This window comes from Buteo buteo, chromosome 16 (assembly GCF_964188355.1).
Source record: "Buteo buteo chromosome 16, bButBut1.hap1.1, whole genome shotgun sequence".
NCBI classification, from domain to species: Eukaryota; Metazoa; Chordata; class Aves; order Accipitriformes; family Accipitridae; genus Buteo; species Buteo buteo.
In genome coordinates this window covers 27,672,457-27,694,018 of record NC_134186.1, presented here as the reverse complement: position 1 = coordinate 27,694,018, position 21,562 = coordinate 27,672,457, and the positions used below count along the sequence as shown (strand labels likewise).

Here is a 21,562-nt window from a genome sequence, read left to right as displayed (position 1 = left end):
GTAAGTAAGAATGCCCCTGAATAAGGCTAGTGTTTCATAGTCTTCTTGCCAGGACATTATTATATTTTCAGCATTTTTCATCAATCCTGCTACCTGCTGAGATCAAAGGACTTGTTTTTCATTAACTTCCAAAGCAGGATTTAAATTGTAGCTTAGAGGAAACCTTCAAAGACACCTTGTATTTCCACTGACACCAGTGAACGATAGGTGTTTGCTTGTGATTGTGTGGTTGTAGAGCAGGTAGGTATTCACACCTGGCAAACCTTCAGTGATTTCATGTGAGATCCAGCGATATCTACACTTTAATTGATGCACCAAATGAGCTGGCTGACTGACTACAGTCACCCTATATAAATCAGTATATCCTGCTGTGATGGAGCATTTTTAATGAACTGTGCTGGTGCATCTGGTTAGCTAAACTTTTAGTGGTATGACTTTATTTTCACCCTAATGTACTTTTATTTTTTCTTTAGACCCATCTCTGGATTTTAAAGCTGTCTATTTCAGTCCTCTGCCCTCCTGTGTTTGATTCAGAGGCTAACAGACCCCCTGTACCCCTGTTTGGATTGGCAGACTCCTTTGGTGTGGCCAAAGCCACATTTTCATTAAGCAGCTGGAAAACAACAGTGTAAGTTAACATTAAAATGTATGCTTACAAATAAGTATAAATGCTTTCTTTTACCAGTGTTGATCTGTAATAACAAATAAACGTTGTAACAAAGCAGTCTAGACCGGCACACTAAAGTTTGGGTTGGGTATTTACATCAAAAAAATTTACATTTTGGATATATTTTGGGTATAGACATCAAAAATACATTGCTTGAAAATCAGAAACGTCTCCAGTCAACGCAAAACCTGTATGGGAGCCCGGGACTCGCAGGGCTGGAAACGAGCCCCCTCGTCCATAGGTTTTTGTTTGGTTTTTTTTTTCCCGGTACTACAACTCCCGATAGTTTCCTGAGAAAAAGACCAAAATTGATCCTTTCACCCCTATCGCTGCCTTTTTTTTTTTTTTTTTTTTTTTTTTTTTCCCCGTGCCACCTCCAGCTCACGCCGCCATTCCCGGTAAGGTGTGCCCTGCAGCCACGCCGGGCTCGCTGGCGGAGGGGACTCACCGGCGGACCGGGCTCTCCCCCCCTCCCCTCCCCGCTCCCGGTGTCCCGGCCCCGGTCCGGTTCCCGCCCCGGCGGCCCCGCCCCCTGCCCCGCCCCTGCCCCGCCCCGCCCCGCCTCTCCAGCGGCGCTCTGGCGCCCCCTCGTGCGCACCCGCCGCGCCGCCCGCCGGAGGCGGGGCGAGGGGCGGGGTGAGACCGAAGGAGGGCGTGGTCGTCGGCTCCTCGGGCCCCGCCCCCTCGCCGCTTCAGGTCTTGGTAGACGGGGGGGGGGGGGGGGGGGGTGTGCGCTTGCGCACTGGTACCCAGCCCGCTCCTGGCCCCTCCGGCTTGCCGTTCTTTCCCGGCATGCCGAGCGGGTGGGCGTGGCCGAAGCGGAGCCGCCGTCGGGCTGTGGCGGCGCGATGGCGGCCGCGTCTGCGAGCTCGGATATGTTTGATGAGATCGTGATGGCCGAGGAGAGGTGGGGTTGGTGGGGGAGCCTTGACTAGGGCCCGGGGACCTCGGGGGGCAGGCGGGGCCGGAGCGGGACTCCGCGCTAGCCGCGGGTAACCGTCGGCTTAGAGGGAGGGAGGGAGGGGAGCCCCGGGGCCTGGGCCTGGGCCTGGGCCTGGGCCTCCTCAGTAGGAGCTGAGAAGAAAAAAGTGAGGGGTGAAGGGCGGGTAATGAGCTCGGGGAGGGGGCGAGGAGGGAGAAGGGCAGGGGAAATTCTCCTCTTTGCTCTTGCTGAGCGACCGACCTGCTCGATTTTGGCTCTTCCACCATGTGGTAACTTGACCCGGAGTTGTGAGCTTGTGGTTAGTCGTATTATTCTGGTGAAAGTGCTGAGCTGGATTGCAGAGTGCGTTGTTCTTGGCAAGTTGTTGTAAACTTGTTTGAAAAGATCACAGTGTTGGTAATTGCATCTTAATTTAAACCAATGTAATGAAATTTCTAAACATGAACAGTTGTATTCTGGAGATGATACGGCATGTTTTTGTTTCTGTGAGTTGCTTGTGTGCAGCGTTAGTTTGACATGAGATGAAAATAGGTGCTAAAAATTATATTTCTGTCTTCACAGGTTTCATGGTGAGGGGTATCAGGAGGGGTATGCTGAAGGCAGTCACCTTGGAGTTGTTGAGGGAAGAAGGTATGGATCGCTCCATGGTGCCAAGATGGGGTCTGAGGTAAATGGAAAAATAATCACAATGTTTTCGTTATTAGAAAATTGTTGTAATACAGAAACTGTTGGGCAAAGCCCGATATGTTGGTAGTCTGAGGCCTGCTGCATTATATTGCTTTGTGTGTGTCCAAGAGGGCTGGTAAAACTAGTTTAAAGGTGGTATTTTGATTTGAACAGTTGAATAGATGGTTTGGTGGGTTTTGAGCTTATTTGTTCTGTGAGATTTTGATTAATTTTTTTCTGAAAGGAAGGATAAGAAGAAACAAAAATCAAACAAGCTTGCTCAGAAAAAAAAAAGATTATGGACTTTGCATTTATTTTTATAACCCAAAATTGTGGCTAAAGGCCCCCTGTACCATTTCCTGTGGTTCAGCATTAGGGAGAAACATGGGATGTTGAGACACCTTGGGTGGAGAACCTGAAAGGGGCAATTCTGGGTGTCGCTGTTGCACCCTTTGTTATTTCTAATACTGGGAGAGCTTGTTGGCTGAGGCACAATTGTTCTTTAGTGGATGGAGTCAGTTCTGTATATTGCCACACAACGGCATGCCTGAATCAGTAAGCCTTTCTGGAAATAAAAGGACCAGAGGGTGGTGGTGAGGCATCTTGACTTGTCACATATGTCCAGTTCAAGTTTATCATAACGTGGAGTGTTTTCAGTGCTGTATGATGTAGTTACAGTATTTTTGGACCTGAACTGGATTTTTTTAGCTTTGATGGGAAGTTGTACTACAGGACTCATGGCAGGTCTTCTTTCAAGTACAGCACCACAAATCTAAACCTGTTCAATCTGTTGAAGACCTTTAGGTAATTTGACAATTTGTCCTTTTGATATTTTCAGGTTTCAGAAAGTTAATTACTACAGAAAGAACAGTAGCAATGCCATTAATCCATTTTGAAGTGAAAAAGGTGAACTGTCAAATTCTTAAAGCATGGTTATTGTAAAATTTTGGTTTGCATTTGGGTGTGATGCAGAGATCTACAGTGAGGAAATATTTTCCTACTTATACTACAGCTATGTAGTTCCAAGATGAGAATGTTAAAACAGCAGCCTCCAAAGCCAGATAGTTTTATACAAGATGGTCCTAGACAGACCATAATAGAGAAGTGCTCTAATTTACTTACACTGGGTAAGCTGCAGAGGACAGTAGAATTGTAGACACCGAGTCATGTTAAATGAGAGAAAGAGTGACTCAGGTAATCTTAGGTCTGTCATCCTATTTTGTGTCTTGGGCAAAATTATGATCTTGATCTGATGCTGGCCTTGCTTGATAGAGAATTAAAGTAAGACGTTATAATTAAAGTGTGTCTGTTTTCAGGCACATCCCTCAGGCAGGCTTAGACACAGTATTTGCCTGGGCTCAAGCAGAAGATGGGCACTGCGCTCCTGTGGTAGGACAGTGCTGTACTGGGTTTGCATGGCAAGGTTTTGGTAGCAGGGGGGCTACAGGGGTGGCTTCTGTAAGAAGCTGCTGGAAGCTTCCCTTGTGTCCGACAGAGCCAATGCCAGCTGGTTCCAAGACGGACCCACTGCTGGCCAAGGCCGAGCCCATCAGCAGCGGTGGTAGCGCCTCGGGGTAACATATTGAAGAAGGGCAAAAAAAGTTTCAGCGGCACAGAAACTGCAGCCAGAGAGAGGAGTGAGAACATGCAAGCGAAACAGCCCTGCAGACCGCCAGGTCAGTGAAGAAAGAGGGGGAGGAGGTGCTCCAGGCGCCGGAGCAGAGATTCCCGTGCAGCCCGTGGGGAAGACCATGGTGAGGCAGGCTGTCCCCCTGCAGCCCAGAGAGGTCCACGGGGGAGCAGATCTCCACCTGCAGCCCGGGGAGGACCCCACGCTAGAGCAGGGGGATGCCTGAAGGAAGCTGGGACCCCGTGGGAAGCCCGCGCTGGAGCAGGCTCCTGGAAGGACCTGCGGCCCTGTGGAGAGAGGACCCCAGGCTGGAGCAGGTTTGCTGGCAGGACTCGTGACCCTGCGGGGGACCCACGCTGGAGCAGGCTGTGCCTGAAGGACTGCAGCCCGGGGAAGGGACCCATGCTGGAGCAGTTCATGAAGAACTGCAGCCCATGGGAAGGACCCACGTTGGAGAAGTTTGTGGAGGACTGTCTCCCGTGGGAGGGACCCCACACTGGAGCAGGAGAAGAGTGTGAGGAGTCCTGCCCCTGAGGAAGAAGGAGCAGCAGAGACAAGGTGTGATGAACTGACCCCAATCCCATTCCCTGTCCCCCTGTGTGGCTGGGCTGTAGGAGGTAGAGAATTTGGGAGCGAAGGTGTGCCCGGGAAGAGAGGTGTGGAGGGGAAGATGTTTTAAGATTTGGGTTTATTTCTCATTACCCTACTCCAGTTGATTGGTAATACATTTAAGTTAATTTTCCCCAAGTCGAGTTTGTTTTGCCCATGATGGTAATTAGTGAGTGATCTCTCCCTGTCCTTATCTTGACTCATGAGCCTTTTGTTATATTTTCTCTCTCCTGTCCAGCTGAGGGTGAGAGTGATAGAGTGGCTTTGGAGGGCACCTGGCGTCCAGCCAGGGTCAACCCACCACAAGTGCTAATTAAGCTGAGAAGCCTGTGGCCAAGTGTCATGGGGCAGTTTGGGGGCATGCAAATTAAATTTCTGTCAAAGCAAAATTAACTGGAAGCTGCACTGCAAATGTGTTTGGGCACTTAATGGGATGTTCAGTCCCAAACCCATCTTTGGGCCTTAAGAAGAACCTCCACTGTGTACCTTAACAAACATAATTAACAGAAGACTGGAACTACCAAGCACTCCCACTTTAATCTGAAGCGGTTTGCAGGCCACAGGAGTTTACAAGTCCAACAATGTTTTGTAAGTTTAAATGGCAGGTGTATGTACATGCACACCTATGGACCAAAGTGGGATCAGGCTGTAATTTTGGATTTAATTTTTAAATCTAATTCTGATTTAATTTTCAGCTAACTTTTGTTTCAGGTGTCTGCATTGTTTTTCTGTGAATACTAAGTCACTTTTGAAAGGGACTCCAGCTGACTTAGCCCGTTCATGCATTGAACTTATCTATATTCCTATTTCATTTGGTGTCCAAAATTGTAATGAAAAGTTTTGGCAGCAAGGTTAGCTTAGTCAGCTCCTCATGCGTCTTTCTGATTCTGTGCTACCCTCCCGAGTTAGGCTGATTAAATTGTTTGTGTATTAACTCAGAAAAGTGTCATTTCCTCATTGGTTGACTTGGTAGCTCCCTCAGTCCAGCTGGTACACCTTTTTGTAGGGCTGTATGTGGGCTGCTTAAACTGACAGTGCTGCAAAAATGAGTACTTACCAAAACATCTTAAATAGGTTGTTTTCTAACTGTCTTCCTACTACCACACTTCAATAAATTTGGGGATTCAAAGCATACAAAGTATGGCTACTGTTTTGCTTAATTGTTTTTTATGCTGCATTTTAAATACTTTGTCATCTGATGCTAAACAGATTCTTAAAAGAAGTTTTCTGACTCTTGTACTGTGTAACACAGATAGCCCTCATTTATCCTAGCCTAATTTACTGAACTTCCCAGCATAGAAACATATTTGTATATCCAGTGATTTGTTTCCTGAAGAATGGGATACAATGTAGTGCTTTATTTTTGTTTGACTATATATGCTACATGTATTTTTTTTGCCCTCATGACATTCTTACAAATTCACAGATTGGCTGCTACCTTGGGTTTGCGCTGACGTGGCAGTGTTTGCTCCAGAAATGCGCAGATGAAAAGAACAGGTAAGGTTAAAAAAAAAGTTACTGATTTTTTAATACTGTTCCAAAATATGGTGTCCAGTTTTGCCTCTTCCCCAATACAAAAGAAATACTGAAAAACAGAAGAAAGGTGAGCAGAGGGTCACTAGGGTGCTATCATATGTTGGACCATGTAATACTGAAAAGAGGGTAAGGGAACTTGTTTTTTTCAGCCTGGAGGAGAGAAGACAAGGGAGATATGTAGTCATACCATATAAGGGGAAGTTCTAGATAAGGTGGAGACAGTGAAAGGACAATAGGCAACTTTCACAGTTTGAAACAAGGTAAGTTCTAATGGGGCATAAGGAGAATGTCCTTTCCAGTGCAAGCAGCTAAGTACTGGGACAAGTTGTCCAGAGAGACTGTAGAAGCTTCATCTTTGTAGATTTTCAAAATCTGGATGGAGATGGCCCTGAGCAACCTTGTCTAGCTTTGAAGTTGGTCCAGCTTCTGCAGAAGGTGGACTACATGACCTCCAGCTGTCCCTTCCAACCTACATTTTTTTATGACTTTTGTTCTTTTCTCCATCATTTTTTTTCTGTCCAGTTTTGATTAATTTACCTGACAGAATTGCCACCATCCTGTCAGCCATTTTGATATGTGTTCTGGTGAGCTTTTTCTACTGCATTTCTTTATTTTGCTCAGTCATCTAAAAAATATTTCTGAAGATTCTTGAATATTTCTCCACTTTTGGCAGGTAAGTTAAAAGCGAAATCTTTGTCAGTTGTGCTACAGCTTGATTTCCGATTATGGCTTAAATATGTATCAAAGCACTCTCAGTGAGCTAAATGGGCAAAGTTGAATTCAAGAAGGATGGAGGGCTGGATTCTACACTCTGAATTATTATATATAAGTATTGGTATAATTTTCATATTGGTGGATTAAAAAAACTTCTGTAGTAGGCTCATTGGTGGTTCTGTTTTGATTTGATTTTTTTTTAATTTTTTTTTTGGTAGCAAAAAGAGAAGGGCTCTGGATTCATTAATAGGGATGATTCAGAAATTCCCATATGAAGACCCTACTTACGATAAGCTGCAAGAAGATCTGGAAAAAATCAGAGGAAAATTTAAACAGGTTTGTAGGATTAAGTTGTTATTGTAGCACAAAATGGTATTAATTTCTGAAAATATTTAGTGTCTTAACTTGCTCAAAAATACAGTATTTGTGCAGCGTAATTACTGTTCTTCTCTTGCAATCATAGTAAAAATACTTCAAGTGAATTAAGTGAAGATACTCGATAGTTGAAAATTCCCCAACTGATAGCAAATGCAAAATAAGAGAAAAGTATTCTTTAAATGAAAATTGAAAAATTACTTGACAATGAATTTCAAGTGGGACCAGAAGAGAAATGGAGGAATTGGGAGTTTTGTTGAACATTCTTCTTGGAAAATAGATGCTTTGAAACACTTTTGTGTATTCTTTTTTTAGGTTTGTTCAATGCTAAATATTCAGTCTGATTTTAGAATCGGTACTGAAAGATCTTCACTAACATTTTGAATATAACAGATGAAGATAAACATGGATGACCAAAGAAGAAACATTAAGAGAACAGATAACTGGAAAAGTGTTTATCTACTCTTACCTTAAACAAAATCAAAATAGTGAAGAGGTGCTAAATATTAAAGGGGAAAGGGAAAACCACTGAATTGCAGTAGGACTTCTCATATGTCATTTAACATTTATTATCTCCAGGTTTTATTCAGGATCGCTGAAACAGTTTACAGTGTGTAAACCTGTTGAATAGATATATTTTCTTTAATTCCTCACTAGCCTTGCACTGATAGATTAATTCCTCAAAAGGAAAACATGCATTTGCAAAGTTTCCTTATTTAAGGGGTGTATGTTACTTAAAAATCTGTGTATGCAGATCATTCAGTTTACACAATGTGTAGATATTGTAGGTGAAGTAAAATATAATCAATTGCCTGCAGACTTTGTAGTAAGAAGCATTTTTGTGCATAAATAGTAGAATGACAAGTGAAGTCAGAATGCGAAGGAGAAAGATTGAGATACCTGCTCATAAAGTAGCTGCAGTTCAGAACATGAAATCTGCACTTTCTGTGAGTTCTGCAGACTAATGCAGTGTGGGGAAAAAACCCCCACCAAACCCCCCAAAACCCAAACCCCAAAAGCTAGCAATTTAAGGGATCAATGAGAGAAACGTGACTACTAGAGGAGTTGTGATACTGATACTAGTATTTACTAGTACCTTTTATTGAGGAATCGCTTTTTATTTTCCAGTCTTGAAAATAAACTCTTCAGTCTTATTAAAAAAAAATGGATGCTGTCAGCTAAAAGTGTTCAACTATATTAGTTTAAGAGAAATACATACAGTCAATTATTTTACCTGAAAAATGTTTTAGGTTGGGCTGCTAGATCTCTTTGCATGCCATTTGTAATACAGTTATATAATGAATATATACTTTTATCAGTTGTAAAGTATGCATGTCTGGCTAAGTTTACATGGCATAGTGTAGCTTCATAAAAACAGATTTGACTACCGTGGGTATCGGAAGCTGTACGCAGGGTAAACTATCTCAGGTGAAGGATATGTTTTAATATGGCTGTATCCTTGAACAGCACTGCTTTGTGCTGTCTAGACCATGTGCCTATGTATCAATTTATTTCAAAATAATCTTTTACTTTTTGTCTGTTTCCTGAGTATGCAAGTATGCCAGTGGCAAAGGCTTTTCTTAATAACTGGTTGCTGGTGTACGTTTTTGTTTGTTTAATTGTCTTACATGTGTAAGTGTTCAAACAGCTTTGATACATATCGTGAGTGTCAGGGCCATCTAGTGGAGGAGGTCGTTGTATTGTGTAAGAAATAGATTTTAAGAGTTCACAAATATTTATATAGATAGAAGTTGTTAAAATAGAGAGTACAAAATGTATGTACACCAGATACAGCTCTTCTAATTATGTGGTGAATTTCTTTGAAAGAAAGTAAAATTGAGGTAGGTTTCATTTGTAGCTTGTTTCCTCATTGGAGACCTTGGAAGGGACATGACAGCATTGATGGTCTCTTCATTTAGGGCAGTTTGAGTACAGCGAGCTTTTGACTGTAATACAGCTAATCCACTGGGACCCAGAACAAGCACCAAACTGCAAGTACCTGAAAATAGAAGCAAAATAAAATAGCATGCCCTGTAATCTCAGTAAATAGGTAGGCACAAACCAAAAAGATCACATACTAGAGAAAAGAAAGCTAATTGGAGTTTATAATCACTTCAGAGATATTAAAATTTGAAAAAATTGACTCTGCATCCGCAAACCAGTTTATTTTTGCTAATCAAAGTGTTTTACCTGTTTACTTCAAATTAGTGAAAGCTACTAGATACTCATCTGTGATTAACTTTGAAAATATTTTTCATTGAAGTCCATTAATTATGCTTTAAGTAAACTCCCCCTGGATCTTGGTCTAAAAAAGGCAGTTTTGTTGTTCTTCTGAATGATAGTACAGAAAGAAGTAAACGCTGGAAGTCTTAAGTATTCATGTTTTAAAATGCAGCCTTTTTTGGAATCTTTGTACGTGGTTTACAAAAATGTATGTAAAAGCAAGGGGAGGGACGTGAGAGCTCAGAGAATCTGTGAAGCATTTGATTCATAGAAGTGTATGATATATAAGTTATATGCAAAGTGCTACTCTAGAGGTTGTATCAAAACCAAAATTATTTTTGTTCGACTAAGGAGAGAAAGGATCTTTGCAGATCAAGCGGTCAGTGACTGTTATTTTGAAAACTGGTTTGGTGGCTAATTTTCTTGTATTGCTTTAATTTTATTTATAACAAATTTATATTTATAGAATAATTTATTCTAATAATATGTATATACACATATTTAACTATAAAGATTGTAGCAACCAGGATTTCAAACTGGGATGTGCCAGGTTAGGGTTGCCTGTTAGATCTTTAATTTAGCTCCAAATGTGTGTACATACTGATGGAGTCTCTTATTCCACAAGTCTGTATTTTTCTGAATATCTTCTGTTTCATGTCTTGTATGGGCCTGATGGTGTTTATTAAATGAGGTATGGTTAAAAATTCTGTTGGATATGTAGTCGTATACTTTCTTCGGTGCCAATTTTTTAAACTGTTTTCTGCAACAGAGCTGTGGGTTTTTCTGTGATGTTCGGGGCTATAACAGTGGAGTCTTCACAGCATACTGTATCAGTATTTTTATACCTTTATTTGCAGCCAAGGAGTTAAAGCCCAGGTTACATCAAGAATACTGATTTGCCTTAACCAATGTGAGATGTCTAATGTGACTCATTCCAAATAATTTTGCATTTTGAGTACTTAAATACTTCAGAATGTGCCAACATAAAGAGTGGTTGAGTACCTAGCTTTTTTTCATGTTTGTATTTTTGCCTGTGTTTCTCAGATCAGTCACCTAGAAAATGAGGAACGTTACAGTTAGCAAACACCTGTGAAAGGTGTGTGCTTAAGCCAACTAGAATGCTACTGGGAAAAAAAATCTATCAAAATTTTGAAAACCAGTATTCAGTTTTGTGAGATGTAAGCGTATGGTTTCTTTTCTTTTGACACCTTTCCTATTACATTAACATCTTCCTAAAATCTGTAACAAATGAAAAAAAATTCTTATAAATGGCTTCATTAGTTTCACGCCCTGCTTACTCATCCCATGTCTTGAATGGTCAGGACTCTGGTGGAAGCAAGTGTTACGCTGTAGTTAAAGACCCTATCAGAAGACCTGTGCACACAGAGGCTGAATAAAGCTTCGTTGGACCACGGTCATTTAAATATTTCCTGGTTTGAATGCTTGACTGTGCAACTTAAGTATTGCTTTAAAGACTGGGTGGAAAAGAGATGGAAAAAAATGCAGTCTTGTAGATTATAATACTGGTTATTAATAAAGGAGGACATAGAGATTGTGGCTTTTGTGCTATATCATCAAACAGGTTTGAAATTTTGCCAAAGTACTTGATCTGTTAAGAACAGTTAAGATGGAAAATTTCTGCTAGAATTATTGAAGTTGCTAAGACTTAAAAATGTATCTCTGTATTCACCACCTGCAGTTATTGCTCAGTTGTTAGGGAGGAGTGTTTGAAACATTTAATTTACAAATTTCTGACTTGCCCGGGCTGCGTTCTAGCTTGTTTTGTTTCTTCGTGATCATCTCTTAGCTGAAACTGTGGAATACAGAATTTTATTAAAAGATGGATACAAAGCTAGTTACTGCTAGTGTACTGAAGTCACTGCAGTCCAGAAGACTTGTAATTTTTCTTTCTGCAATATGTGATGGTACAAGAAATAGTGTTGAGGCATCAGCTGAGAAAGGTAAACTCTGACTACAGTGAATTCATTCCCTGGAGAATTGCATGCTGATTCAGTGCTGTCTTAGAGCCATGGGATCATCAGCTGCTAATACCAAATCAGCCATCACTAGAACACGTAAACCTGACTTAGTAGGTTATCTGCGTCATTGTATTACATCAGTACAGTAAAAAAAAAGGGAGATGGGGTTTGTTAAAGCTTCCTGGTAAAATTCATGAATAAAACACTTGTTCTATCTTCATTAAGCAGCATACTTTCTTTCCATTTGTTGTAAACTATAATGTGAAGGGGATCAATTTCAGCTTTGAATGAACATCTGTAATCAACAGAAATGGGTAAAATAAATCAGAAAAAAATCTGGGTATGCAATTGTTCACTTAAAAATCAACCCTATAGGAGTAGTCTGGCTCATTCAAAGCCTATTATGTTTTTCAGAAACAAGGTTACAATAATTTACGTGTGGATGTGTAAGGAAAGTCTGGCTTCCCGGTTTGGCATGCCTTGTTTGGTTATGTGACTTTTTGATCCAATTGCTATTGGGGTATGAAATATATAAGCAATAGTGTGTCCTAGTATGCACATAGAACCCATGCAAACTCATTTTGCTAGCTTTGTGGCTATATGCCATTTAGAGGGAGTAAAATGAAGACCGGTTTAAACACTCTGGTTTTGTAGGATCATTTTTGGTGAGTAAAGTACACATTTTGGTCTGTGTGTTTAGGATTTCTAGAAAGGTAGCACATTTTTATTGATTATTTTTAAATAGATTACGTTGAGATAAAATTAAGAGTTTAAATTTTTCGGTAGATCAGTTCCAAAGTTTATAAATACATAGGCTTTGGGTTTTGAAGAGATGCAAAAGAGAGTTTGAGCTCTGTGACATATTTATGAATGCTTATTTACACTTTGGCTGTAAATACAACTTCCTGTAGTGGAACAAAGGGAGATCCATCAGTCAAAAGTCTGCCTGCACCCTAATATTCCACAGTGCTTTAGAGTAAGAACTGATACCCTTTTAAGATACATGACTTACCTCACAGAATGGGATCAAATAATCTGAATTTTCAACGTTCTGTTGACATCTTTTTGTTCTGCATGCATCTATGTCCCTTTTTGAGTCCTTTTTGAATGTAAAGTTTTAATACCTGTCTCCACATTAAGGTATTACAAGAAAAGAGCATTAAAAATGGAATCTTGTATTTATAAAAATCATGCAACTACAGGCTGGGTTCTAATATTTATTTATTTACTCACAAGCTCCCAAAGCCGTATGTTTTATTTGATATAGCCTTCTGTTTCAAGATGTGATTTAATAATCTTAGATTCTTTTCTAGTTTTATTCTCAAATAAAAGTGGGTGCCTTCTCCCTGGGTGGCTTGTTTGAACATTTGTGGGTTCTTTTGTAATGTCCTGTAATTACTTGGCAGTTTTGCGTGCTCGAAAGGGAATGCTGATGACATTAATGAATGTCATTTTCTGGAGATAAAGGTGTGGGCAAGCAAGATAAGGATAAGACTCCTTGACAGAGTAATTGCTTTTTTAAACAATTTCTGCAGTGATAGCAGCATGAAGCACTACACATTTTTGACAAAGTACTGGTGTTGGTGTGCCTAGTGATCTTAAGGATGTTTGAAATCTGCTGGAATATTAGAATTATCTGAAGTCCTTCTGGATTAGAATCTTTATTTCTGATAGGAGTTTGTTCAGGGCACTCCAGCAAAGCTGGATCAGGCAGATAGGGCAATGTGTATGTGATGATATATTTCATCCTGATCTTCTTGAAGAGAAAGGCTTTGGTTTGAAACAAAAGGTTTAATATTTCTACTATTATTATAATTCTTTATATTCTTGGTGCTACTCAGTACGAATGTTAGTGCCTTTGAATACTGCGCTTTGCAACTTCTTACGGCAATGGGTTCTGGTGTAATTACAGTCCAAAACTTCAGCTTTCATAGTTTGGCAAGTAACCATGAAGGTTCTCATTTTACTGTCTGCCACAGTTGTTTTTTTAATGGATAAAGTTATGACAGTACACATTACCACAGAAATGTATGTATCACCAGAGAAAATGGAGATCTGGGAGATGTGAAATGAGTTCTGTGGCAAGTTTCTAGTTGCAAGTTTTGGTGTCTAGGATTGACATATAAAGGCCAACTAGAGCAATCTGGTACCAAAGCGCTTCAGTGTGTCCCAGTGTTTGGAATTGCAGAATGAATTGCAGCTCAGCCTCTGTTGACATTAAAAATAATAATAAAAAACCTTTGTGCACTGTTTTGAAAGCAGTCTTCTAACTATATAACTCCATGCACTCAGACTTGAAAATAATGGTTTCCTTAGCAGAGACAAGAAGAGATCTTGGAGCTCTTGGATTCTTTGGGATTGTCCAGACTACACTGTGCAATGGGGTGGTATCTGGGCTAAAATTAAAGCCAGCTTAATGCAGCAGAAAGAGTATCCCTATGTTAGAACAAAGCACTGATCTAGCTGATGTACAGTGCTGTTAGATACCCAAATAAGCTCTGTTCTAACTCTGCTTATGCAGTTAGTTCATTTGTAGCTAACTTGAATATCTATTTGGCATCACATTGCATATGCCTGCCTTAATCACAGGAGTGTTTATTCCTAAGTGTAATAATTACATTCTTGCAGCATTTTTCATCTGATGGAGCTGTATGTATGTTTGGGAGTTGCAGAAGTACTTAAAGAATCTTAAGATGAAAATATGCAGAAGGAAACATGGTCACTAAGCTTTTCTGAAACATAGCCAGCATAGGAGACTTTCAAAATCTTTATTAACTTAAAGTAGTACCCATCCAGTCCCATGAAACATACGAAAGGTAAAAAAAATCAGTCATTTGATTCTGAAGTGGCTTGCTATACAATGTTTTTAATTGTTCTGTCATTTCATATACATATGTAATTGACCAATAATACGACATTCTGTGTACCTGTTTTTGGCATGGCAAAATTGCCTACAGAAGATTTCTGAATAGGTATAAGAAATAGCATATAGCTTTTGTCCTGAAAAATTAGAAAGCTTGATTGTAGTTGTTCAGAATTCGTATGGATGGCCTCTGAAATAGTGGCATACTGACTGAAAATTTAACTGATATTTATTTATAATAAAATTACGGAGTTTATTTTAGCAAAAAGTTTAGGCAGAAAGAAGGTTGATTATTCAGTCTCTGCATCCCAACTCCGTACTAGACAGGATCAACATCAGTATTTGTCACTGTCTTTCATTTTTGATTGTTTAGCAGCATATTTTGCTGCTTTATCTCAATGTAATAGTAATTACAATTTTTAACCTTTAGCATCTTCAGGATTCTGGGGAATAATCAACACCGCATGGAATCTTTCTTGGTAGTAGGAACTGTGAGTCAGCAACCCTTTAATTTTTTTAGTTGCAGCTATTGTTCCAGCAGCAAGCTTTACTGCTATTGTCCACTGTTTGTCCAGCTCACGTTTACTGGACTGTGGGAACGGATTAGGGTTTCATGGCTTTTTTTTCCTTCTTGCATAAACTCTTGATCAAAGACATTCCTTGGATGACAAAACACTGTATACTGTGTCACACAGTCCTGACCAGACTGCACGAACAGTAGTTTAAAAACACATGCCTACATTGTTCTCTAAACTGGCTTTTTTTTTTTTGCAATGTATGTGCAGACATTGAATTTTTGAGACCCCATTTACCTCCTTTAAAAAACACACATACAGAAGTTATTGTTAATAAGTACTTGACAGTTTCTGAAATAAAAGTAAAAAAAAAAAAGGCTATTTGAAACTAAGAATCGATATAATAGTATGTCACTTAAGCAGAGCTAGAGGTTATGTCTGCAGTGTATTTCCTTCTTGAGGAGACCTTGGTTGTGGTGCAGTTAGTCAAGTGCACTATAAACCTAACACCACATGGACTTACGGCATCATTTTATGTGTCATATCCAGAACACCTGAGTAAGGTGGAGAATGATTTGAGTACAACTTGGGAATTCATAACCTTCCTTCACCATAGGTACATTGTTAGAACCACGTGTTGAGAATCTGGGTCATTATAGTTGTATGTCTTGCTGTCCTTTTAAGCTCTCTTATGCAATAAGATGAGGACAAACTTCACAAAAATCCAGTAGCATCATTATTTCTTAAACTAAGGAGAAAGAAACAAGTTGTGTTAGAGAAAAACATGGAGAGACTTTTTCAAGGAGCTTTGACTTGTGATTTGTCTGAAATTCTCCTTCAGCAGAAGCATGGGAGAAGTGGAAAGAGATCCTGAAGACACCTTAAGCAGGTTTACAGGAGATTTAAAACCATGGAGGGCTATATTTAGGTGATTGGAAAGTTGTTTGAGGATGAGAGAACAGTTGTGTTTCCACAAATGTGAGGCTTTGCATATACTTGTTTGACTCTGCAGCACTGTTGAGCACTATCATGCAGAAGTGAAGGCAGATGAACTCTTTCACTTATATTAGAAAGATACTGTCCATAAGGGAGGAACCTCTCTGGTCCTTTGCAGTCTAAGGGTCTCCAAGAAAAGAGAAACCTGAATTAATACGTGGCCAATAGATGTATTGTCTAAAAAGAACAAAGTGGTCATAGTGAATGCAACAGTTACAGAAATACTGAGTCAAAAACATGAAATAAATGTATTATGTTTTTAAGAAATAATATTTACTGTTGAGTAAATAATTGCTGATGCCTTCTGGAAATTTTGGAAGATGTTATGTCTGTGCATATAGAAAGAAAATAGCTGTGTTTAACAGTATATGTTTGCTGAAGATCTGGTCTTCATGTTTAAAGTAGTCAGCAACCAAATGTAAAGAATTATGGCCTGCGGGTGTTCAAGGAGTAAAAAAGCTGTTCAAAAATAATACCCTGTATTCAAACAATCTATAGTGATAAAATCTAATAAAAGGAGAAATAAAACATCAAAAAGCTCAATTGTCCGTTTCAGACAGTTTGCCATCGGAGCAGTGACTTAGGACACTAGGTCACTCGTTTGGTGCTGGCTCAGGTGAGTTGTCGTAATGCTCTAGTGGTGGTTTAGTGGTCCTTGTTAAATGATTTGCCCATCTCAGCCCAGCTCCTTGAAGGCTGGTGCTAATGTTACAAATAACATCCTTATGGTGTTAGCTGTCATAGGAGACCAAGCGCTTGATGGAATATAGCTTGTGGATGGATGAAGGCAAGTGTCACGGGGCAGTCAGGTGGGATGGATGAAATAACAAAACCACACCACTCAGCAACATACAATCTAAAATTTACTTACTTAGTAGGTTGGGAATAGTGAGTGGATAGCAATTTCCGTTCTGTGATGCACATGCTACATGCACGAATCAAAGCCCTAGACCTTCACCACATGGACCCAGGAGAAAAGGACTCCTGATCCAACAAGTAGACGTGTCAGGTCCTGGCTGGGAGCTTGGCCTGTGCATGTAGCAATTCCTCCTTTGGTTCAGCTTTCTTGATGGTGTTAAGATATCTGTACCTGGAGCTCTCTCCAACCCTGAGGGGTTACCCTCTTAACCAGTTATTGCTTTATATATGTCAGCACAAGCAGTCCCAGGCCATTCTTTCTGACTTTTTCCATATCTAAGGCCAGTTACTGGTGGGGAGGAGGTTCCTCTGGTCACCCACCCCGAATGTGTTACTACCTGTGAATTTAGCAACAGTTGCCTAACAAAGTTCTTATTTTGCTTCTTTGTTTTCCAGTTCATGCCAGATTAGTCAGAGCTGAGCAGATGTAGTCAAGGTGTCTTTTGACTGGGCCGTCTTTGGCTTTCAGGTAGGCTTCACCCCTTGACAGACATGTTAGCAGGGAAGATTGTACTGTGACTGTCCATTAGCATATATTTTGAATATGATGGGAAAATAATTTCCTACTGCAGTCTTCAAGTGAGTGGAGAGACTGGTATTCTGGTTTTGAGATGTATCGCTATGTGGTTTTTTTTAGCTGAAATAAATGCCAGTTGTTTTATTCTTCAAGGATATTATCATAAATAAGAAAAGTAGCATAAGCCATAATTAAAATGAGACGCGAGATGAAATCCACACAGGTGGATTTATTTTTTTTCCTTCAGTATAAGAGGGAAGACCTCTAGCAGCCACTAAACACAGCCTCCTGTGTCCAGAGAGGCAACCTGAACAAGTAAAAAGCTGCTGTGGCATTGGTCTGCATATGGTAGTGACTGCTCCCTAAAAGCTTGGGGAAGCTTATTCTGTGAAGGAATTGATGCTCTGAAGACCACATTAAAACCAGCTTCAGGAGTTCTGCAGAAGTGGTGGTGGGTACCCCAGGAGCAGATCTGTTGCCCACATGCTGCAGGCAGGTGGTGCCCCTGTATCAGCAGGGCCCACGCAGGGCGAAGATGCTGCCCATGTGCCTTAATCCCAATTTGCTGGGAGCGCAGTCTTTCTGCCAGTAGTTCCCTCTTCAGGTAAGAGCCCTCAGGAAAATGATGGCTGTGGATACTTGGTGACTTCCCTGAAATATGAGGCTTTTTAGTACATAGTCTTCACACAGGCAAAAAGTAGGACAGATCTAAGTAGGGCTCTGCAGATGCTAATAGGATCATCAGGAAACTATTTCTGTTTTCCCTCTTAAATGCCTATCGAGTTAAAGAAACAAAAGGGTAACTTCTGCCTTGCTCCTAAACTTGTACTCCTTGACCCTAAAGAACAAAATCAGAAGTCTGGCAAGTTTCACATTATCAGTGCAATCCAGTTGACTAATTTACAATCCCTTTCTCATCATTTGATTGGAATATTGTGTGGAACTCAGTCAAAAGCCAGATGGGAATCTATGTTTGCCATGCCAATGCAATTACTATTATCAATTATATTTGTGGGATCGTAAAAATACCATGTTTGTCTGAATAGATACATTTCCCATAAAATTATGCTGGCAGGAATTCATTAAAATGCCATCATTTATAGCTTTACTGCCTTTGTCCCATTGTAGCTTTTCAATGATGTTGCCAGGAATCTTTATTAGGGTATCTAGCCCACATGCCTGGGTCATTTCTATGACTCCTTTGAAATAATAGCTCCAAGCTTTACTTTCTCCTCTATCTTCTGGAATCTTCTATCACTTAAAATGCCAGATAGGCTTGAATGTAAGTAAGTGGATTCCGAGTTTTTACATTTAACAGATCTTGTTTATTCTTTAATAAAGAATATGTGAATTTAAGTGTTCATAAAAGGTCCAAGCTTGTCAATCAGTCTGAATTCAGCAATGGAATTGAGGAGGTTTTTTGGAGGTCTTTTGGAGGTTTTTCTGTGTACACATCTCAATCCGATGTAAGAAAATACAGTATTTTTCCCTTTAATAAGCTACAGCATAGCCTAGCTGAACATGCATATTTTTTACAGCCTATAGTAAATTGTTTTTCTTGCTACATTCTTGTCTTTCTGCCCTTTGCAATGTGAGTAATACTGGCATAGTTCACCCAACTTTCAAATTTAGTAGTCTGCATTTAGGGATGATGTTTGAGAGAAGGAAAATGTAAATAACAGAGCTGACTATGTGGGCTTAAACCTACTTAAGTCACAGAACACTTCAGTCAGTTTAATAGAGTTTATAAAACAGATAGGAAAGGCAAAACCTACTTAACATGTTCAACAAAATGCAGGTTTAAATTTCTCACTGAATCATTATTTTTTTTATCGGCAAAAAGGTTCTTGTCCCAAATCAAGATTTTGTAAGTATGTCTTCACTCAATTTTCAAACATTCAAAATCAGAGGGGTTAGCCATCAACGATACAAATGTGAGCCTTTGGGGTTTTTTCCTGTTTTTTCTTTAAAGTATGCTGAAATTTTGAAGAAAACTGATAAAAGATGCGTGTGGAAAAAAATGAGTCATTTTTGACTGAGTCTAATTTAAACTTGGGCTTAATCTGTATTTAAAGTCACTGTGAATATAGTTCAGATCTTCTTTCACTGCTATACAAATCTTCCCCGGTGGCCTACCACTGTAACTTAACCATATTGAGGAGCTACCCATTTTGAATGGAAAAAATTACAGATTATGCTATGTACTGGTATTACTTTACCTACCTGGTCTATGATTTTACAGTAGGCCACATGGTTCAGGTTTCTGTCTGAAATGACTGGGAAACTAAGCTAATACGAGCTCAAGTGGGATTCTTCTGCTGCAGATGGTTTCCCATCTATTCGTAACTGCACTGAGACAAACTTATTTTGCCCTAGACTATGATTAACATGTTAGGTGTTATCTCAGGATTTTCATTTTCATTTCCTTTGCTGTACTTACTGCATAGAATCAATTGTAATGTGAAGTTCAGTCCATGGGAGACTCAGGAGGCAGATACTAGATTTCTAATTTGCGACAGGAGAGACAAGCCCTTGACGTTTTATGTAGACTGGTTTGTTGCTTGTTTTTTTTTACAGCAGAAATAGTTTCATAGGGTAAATAGTTAAATACATAGGTTAGAAGGTTGAGTATCTCCACGAAGAATAAGCTGTTTCTGCTGTGTTTGGCTCTCACAATAATTGATAATGTGCATCCCCAGTTTTCAGAGATACTTTGGAAAGTGAATTGGGACAGAGATTATAATTTTTTCTCATCTTACTTTAAAATCATATATAATTTCTGTCCTTGTAGGTTCAGTTCCTTTTTATGTATTTTTAGTAGGCTTTTACATTTTTCAGGTTTATTCTTATTATCTTAGTGATACAATAGTAAGAGGCAAAAGCTGTGTATGAGGGGAAGGGATAGAAAACAAGGCAGGTTAACCTTACTGCTTTTAAAACAAACTATCTTCTTTAAAGGTATTCTAGGACATAAAACCTTACACTGATAAATAAATACAAACAAGCATTCTGTACCATCCAACACCTACTTTATTTTACCTTTTATTGACAAGAACCACCAAATGGTATTTTACTCTGAGTAATTACCTTAGATGTTTTAAAAGAAAGTCTTCAGAAAAAAAAAATATTTTGCTTCTTTAAAAATACACATTACTGTCACAGGCAGTCGCCTACCCATTGCTAAAAACGCCTACAGTTTCCTAAAATAACAACAAAGGGTTTTCAGCATTGCAACTATTAAAGCACGGAGTCAAAACCAGAAAATGTCATGTGGTTTACTCACTGCGTCAGGTAGTTACTACCATTCAGCATTTCATGAAGGCAATTAAAAAAAAAAAAAAAAAGACAACAAGCAGCAGACATTGGGTTTTACCAATTTTATTTCTAGACTTTAGTTTTTTTTGCTGGAAACTTGTCTGTTACAGGTCTGTTGGTGAAAATGTGCATTTCAGACCAGTGATGCCAATAAGTACAATATAAAAATGTACAAATCTGAATTGCTTGCTTACTACAGATTGTTATAATAATGTGACAAATAAAGCATCTCTGTTGGCACATGAACCCACTTATCTGGATTTGGCCTTTTAGTACATACAATATTTTAAAGAAATTTGCAGTACACACTGCCACTCAGTGTAACACATAATATAACCAACAAGCACTAACTCAATAATCATGTTTGGTTCAGAGACACAGAGATGCCACAAACAGAAGTGTTTTATGAGGTAAGCAGTAAGAAATGTTCCTGAAATTTGGACAGAATGTATCCAGTCCTCCTGGGTCCTGCGACTGCTAGTAGCATTGCAATGCTTTATTTATGCACTATGTAGGATCTTAACTGCATTTGCCTCAAAATGAGTTCTAATTCTGTTTTGGTTTAGCAGCATACAGGCAACAGCTAGATTATTCTTCAGCATACAACTCTGTTAGCTGGCTTATTTATGAGATTTACAGGCTTTTTAAATTAGCATTATGCTATAATTAAAAAAAAAAAAAAACCAACAAAAAACTAGTATATCATAACAGATTAAACACACAAAATACTTAGAGTTCCAGAAGATAACCTATAATACCAAATGATGTGTCCCAACTGATGGGAAACCACATCAGGTGGCATACAAGAGTTATATTATAATGCACCTTTCATATATCAATGTGGCTAATAACACAGCTTAAAACTACTATGATAATAAACCCCAGATCAGACAAAGAATCCAGCTTTATAGAATGCATAACAACAAAAAAAACTGACATTACTTGATCTTCTGAAATGTCTGCTGTTTTTAAATTAATGCAACCTAGTTGCAAATCGCGAGACCCATTCAGAATAACGTTCGATGCATTTCCGTTTGCAGTAGAACTATGAGGCACTGTGTACGAACATTAAAACCTGGTCTAGACATGGTTAACT

The 21,562-nt window shown here is 39.4% G+C and overlaps 1 protein-coding gene across 3 annotated transcripts in view; it reads left to right on the top strand.

Moving 5' to 3' along the window:
• The first annotated feature begins 1,466 nt into the window (after nucleotides 1-1,466).
• LTO1 (LTO1 maturation factor of ABCE1) overlaps nucleotides 1,467-21,562 on the top strand; it is a 22,469-nt gene continuing 2,373 nt past the window's right edge. The window contains exons 1-5 of one of the 3 annotated variants that reach the window (XR_012653203.1): nucleotides 1,467-1,574; nucleotides 2,172-2,277; nucleotides 5,942-6,012; nucleotides 6,984-7,101; nucleotides 17,031-17,103. Coding sequence is in view for 2 of the 3 variants with exons in the window: in XM_075048264.1 (XP_074904365.1) it covers nucleotides 1,516-1,574; nucleotides 2,172-2,277; nucleotides 5,942-6,012; nucleotides 6,984-7,101; nucleotides 7,456-7,524 (423 nt within the window). In the remaining variant the exon portion in view is untranslated. Of the gene's footprint in view, nucleotides 1,575-2,171; nucleotides 2,278-5,941; nucleotides 6,013-6,983; nucleotides 7,102-7,455; nucleotides 10,676-17,030; nucleotides 17,104-21,562 lie in introns of those variants that run through there. The other 2 variants (XM_075048264.1, XM_075048265.1) reach the window with 2 other exon arrangements.